The sequence below is a fragment of the Lygodium microphyllum genome, chromosome 15 (genome assembly GCF_053477565.2).
Source record: "Lygodium microphyllum isolate KBCC chromosome 15, Lygodium_microphyllum_v1.1.10, whole genome shotgun sequence".
NCBI lineage: Eukaryota > Viridiplantae > Streptophyta > Polypodiopsida > Schizaeales > Lygodiaceae > Lygodium > Lygodium microphyllum.
The window spans coordinates 100,024,176-100,029,168 of NC_141149.1; the positions used below are offsets into that span (position 1 = coordinate 100,024,176).

At 41.8% G+C, this 4,993-nt stretch overlaps 1 protein-coding gene across 1 annotated transcript; it reads right to left on the bottom strand.

Moving 5' to 3' along the window:
* Positions 1–3,039: 3,039 nt before the first annotated feature.
* On the bottom strand, positions 3,040–4,705 carry LOC148024821 (low molecular mass early light-inducible protein HV60, chloroplastic-like). Its single transcript, XM_087694470.1, has 3 exons — positions 4,429–4,705; positions 4,248–4,319; positions 3,040–3,628 (listed from the first exon to the last, which is right to left on the bottom strand). The coding sequence occupies exons 1-3, from the start codon at positions 4,627–4,629 to the stop codon at positions 3,281–3,283; spliced, it is 621 nt and encodes a 206-aa protein (XP_087550596.1). The 5' UTR covers positions 4,630–4,705; the 3' UTR covers positions 3,040–3,280.
* Between the last annotated feature and the right edge of the window lie 288 nt (positions 4,706–4,993).

The following is a 4,993-nucleotide window of genomic DNA, read 5'->3' on the forward strand; positions in this document are numbered from 1 at the left end:
CTATTGTCCCTCACGATCAAATCACTTCTATTGTAGGTGGCATTGGTCTCAAACTTCAACAAGGAAAAAGGCCAACATGTTGGTTTTCCACTTGCTCTAAAAGATCCACACTGGGCAACCATGAAGTATCATGATTACTAGTTGGATTACCAAAGCCAAAGTCTTTAGAAGGTTTTGGCTTGATGTTAAGTGGATTAAAGTCTTACTCTTTAGAATGGTTATGACTATTATCACTAATCCAAGTTGGTACAATAGACTAGAGGCAAAGACGACACCTCAATGTTTCCTAATATCTAGCTTACCTCATATGCTTATGAGGATGGATTTACTCCTAAACGCAACAATCCAAGACCTAGCTTTCACTTACAAAAGAAAGGCATATGCCTTGCACGACATTTGGGATGAAAACACAAAGTCGATTATGCCTATGGCTTTAATAGCTGAAGAGTTTGGGCTAAATGGGCAAGAGGCTGATTTGAGTGCAAGCCACTTTGTCTAAGTTAAGAAACTAAGGCCCACTTCTACTCTTTCTTAACTCTCAACTTTTCAAGAACCTAGTTGATGTTGCTAGTAAACCTATTGTTGCAATCAAGAAGAGAGATGACGTTAGGAAACTTAACTTCAAATTGCACTTGAGGATTAAATAACCTTGGAACAGATTGGTACTTAGGGAGACCTTTAAGACATGAAATAAAAGATTGAAGAAAGCATGGAGAGCCATAACTTCTAATAAATCAATGTTTTCGTTTGAAGAGTTTCATCTAACAAAATTGGCCACCAAAGAGCCGATTGACAAGTTTGCATGTTTAAGAAAGTGGAAACAAGTAAGCACTTGTTTTGGGATTGCCATGAGGAGCAAGCTCTATGGCACATAATCATATGGGATTTACAAGGATTCGATCTTTTCATCACAATCTTGTATAGAAATAAGTTTTTACTAGGGAACCATAGTAAACTTATAGAGCTTCTAAAAAACTTTGGAGGATAATTCATGGCAATATCTTGTATAACATTTGGGGCCATAGGAAAAGCCCCTTCTCTGATTGAACCTACTCTTTTCAAACAAATATAAGTTAGGCAAGATCAACTTTTTAAGCCTCTTTTTGAAAGTTTATGGCGCACCCTTGTAGGGTAGGAGTGGATTTTGATGCCACCCTCCATGGGTGATATGATTTTCCCATTGTCTACAACTCTAATGTCATCTCTTTTGAACACACCCTCATCTTCAACTCGGAAAGCTTGGATGACTCCATGACTCGCTTCCTCGTCGACTTCTCCTCTTACCCTGATCTAGCTTTCATAACTACATGTAATTATCTTAGGATTCTTAAATTATTACTTAAGCAGGACCTGACTCTACAAGAACATGGCCTGCCTCCCCTCTTCTTTGATCCTAACGCCATCGATAGGTATGCCATGGCACGCCTGATGATGAGGGCTAGCCTCCTCCCTTCTTTTTGCCTAACTCTCCTGGAAGACATGAACGACAGCCAGTTCACCAGATGTAATCAAGGAGAGTGAGATACAAGGGGGAGTATGAGAATGTTGACCCCTCTTCCTGTAAGGCGAATTCTCACTCTATTCCCCAAGTGAGATAGTCTCTCCATTGAATAAGATATTTCATAATGATAACCGAAGTTTACTCATATTGCACTTGGTTCAAGGAGAGTGAGATACAAGGGGGAGTATGAGAATGTTGACCCCTCTTCCTGTAATGCGAATTCTCACTCTATTCCCCAAAAATGATACACATTCAAGGTCCTAATCGATTCTAGAAGTCAATTTTTTCTATATTCTAATGGATGGAGTTTGTAAGAAGATCTCGGCTTACTGAAACCACCTTGCCTTAGGACGAATATGTCAAGAATCACTCCCAAAAGTGAGATAGTCTCTCCATTGAATAAGATATTTCCTAATGATAACCGAAGTTTACTCATATTGCACTTGGTTCAAGGAGAGTGAGATACAAGGGGGAGTATGAGAATGTTGACCCCTCTTCCTGTAATGCGAATTCTCACTCTATTCCCCAAAAATGATACACATTCAAGGTCCTAATCAATTCTAGAAGTCAATTTTTCTATATTCTAATGGATGGAGTTTGTAAGAAGATCTCGGCTTACTGAGATCACCTTGGCTTAGGAAGGATATGTCAAGAATCACTCCCAAAGAAACATACTTACATATTTATGAAATTTAAAATGTATTAAAGTTCAAACATCTCAATTATTTCGCTAGCACTAAACCTAGGTTTTATAGTAAGAATTATTGACATAGGTAAAGATCCACCAACTCTTAAGATTCCCAAGGTTGCAAATTTCATTCTTGCAAGCAAGAGTGCAACACTGTGTATGATATTATGAGAAGTTATTTATGGCTCCGATTGGCTAGTCACTACGATGGATGTTGAAATAAGACCACTCATGAAAATCATGGTCAAGGGACTGAGTGCATCTTGATTACAAGTATTCAATTAATACAAAATCCTTTCATGTTGCCCCAATGCTCAACTACTACAAAATCCTTTCATGTGCAAATTCCTGTCATATTTCAAGTGGAAAATTTGATGTATCTTATGGATGAGATATTATATTGGGGCTTTGTAAATTCTCCCATTTAATGCAATCTTTGGTCTTGGACTTTTCACATCTTCTCTGGCAATTGAATGCCACTTTGACTATTCAATTTATGTTCTAAGCGACACTCCATGACAAATACTTGTTCAATAATATTATTGTCATATTTCAAGTGAAAAATTTAATGTCTCTTGCATGCCTCTTTGACTATTCAATTTATGTTCTAAGCTACACTCCATGACAAATACTTGTTCAATAATATTATTGTCATATTTCAAGTGAAAAATTTAATGTCTCTTGCAGATGACAAACATTTGTTCAATACTATTTCACAACTACCATTCCAATATGATGATGGTCCAATTGTGTTCACTCCATAAAACTATATTGTCTGTGTGTGATCAACGTTTAAAGTTTCTATTCAAAGTCATTCGATGGATTCGAACAACTTGCTAAAAGATTCAGCTACACTCAAAGATTTCCAATGCTATCTCAAATATAGAAATAGGTACAAAGATCCTTCCGAAATTGAGTTCAGGTTTTGGCATATGCTACCAAAAATTTCATTCATGAAGTTCAGACTGCAAAAGTATACAATGTCAATATCCAACCTAGGTGGAGTCTAAGCTTAGACGAGAAGAGTATATACCATCCTTGTGGGATGAGATAATCCAACTTAGCTTAGTACTAAGCTTGAGAGAAGGCTCTCAGATGAGCGGGCCCTGCTTGACATATTCGGTGATGGCAAGAGCAACCAGGCCGAGCATAGCAGCTCTGCCATTCCATATCTCCGCGCGGGCAGACATGAGAGCCCCGGACTTGCTCTCCGTAGTCACGCCCTTGAATATGGGCACCAGAGATGCCGCAGTGATTATCAAGGCAGACAAGACGAACCATCGAGCCCCTGATCCGTCTGTAATCTGCGACAAAAGATCATCGCCCGTTGCAGCCTCCATCGCTATGGCAGCCGCAAACCCTAGCATGGCTAACCTCCCGTTGATAGTCTCTGGGGCAGGGCCAGAGAAGGAGAAGACATCGAAGAAGCTGGTGCTAACCTGTGCCAGAAAAGGTTCAAATAAGAGAACACGCGGGTTGTATTTCTTAAAGGCAAAGCCCTAACTCACAGTACACAACCCTAGATCGGAAAGGGAGAAAGCCAAGTTTCACATGTTGCTCACTGCTCATTTCTCTGCATGTCATGTCAATTCAGAAAGGGGAACACGCCTAGCTGAGTAAGGCACAAAACCCCAGCCTCTCCCTAACAATGCCCGAGTTTCAAAACCCTAACGTTGCTTTTGGATGAATTACAGATGATGCAGATCCTGAATGCATTAGCTTGCAAATTTTCTGAGTGAATATCACACTTCCAAACAAGGGCTTACACAGCCATGGCCGCAGCTTCTCTAACAGGCATGGCCGTGCAAGCCAGGCATAAAAGGCACATAATAAATTGCTGTTCATTGCAGAGCCTAACACTAACAAGGTTGTTGATAAAACTGTGTCAAACAGGCTGAATCTTTTTACGCAAGCCAGGCATAAAAGGTACAAAAGTTGCTCTTCAGGGCAGAGATTAACACTGTCTATTTAAGTTATTGAAAGATCATGTCAAACAGGCAAGGCTTTGTACCGCTTCCTGTCTTGCAACCTGAGGCAAACGGTTGCCAGAATATTTACCTTACGAGGAGGGGGCGGCGCCTGGCCAAGGTCTTTCTGTCGTGGCACATCCTTCTGTTCTGGCTCGACCGGCTGCACAAACAGTGAAAAAGAAGAATTAGAAGGCCGGATATAACAATACAGTAAAGATGGAGCTAATCTCAGATTTCTGGTAACATTATGTGAGAAATCAGCTTCTAACCGGAGGAACTTGATCACCACGGCCATCACTAGCGCGGATTGAAGCGAGCCGATTTATACGAAGGGGCCGAGGGGAGAAACGAACAGAGGGGAGGCGAGTGGTGGAGCGAAACAAGGAAGGGGAGCAGAGGGAGGAGGAGGAGGAGGTGGTGGTGGAGGAGGAGGAGGTGAGGGGGCGCAGGAGGCCTGCGGAGGCGGCCATGGAAGGACGTGTGTGTGTGTGTGTGTGTGTGTGTGTTTTGAGGAGAGAGAGTGAGAGAGAGAGAGACTGGGGGGGAGGAGGGGGTTTGTTAGACTGATAGACAAGAAGAAGAGATGTCTGGACTGCGAGTGAGGGTGTGTGTGTGAGTGAGAGACAGAGAGTGAATGGCACTATATAGGGTAGTAGGCTGGTAAGGCATTGGAAGGCGTGCAGCTTGTGTGCATGAAAAGAGAAGGGTGGTGCATGGTCGTCCTCTGAGAGAGAGAGAGAGAGAGAGAGAGAGAGAGAGACAATGAAGTGAGGAGTCCTCACTCCTCCACGTCCCTCCCCCCGTCCTTTAATCCCTTTCTTATTAGTATCTAAT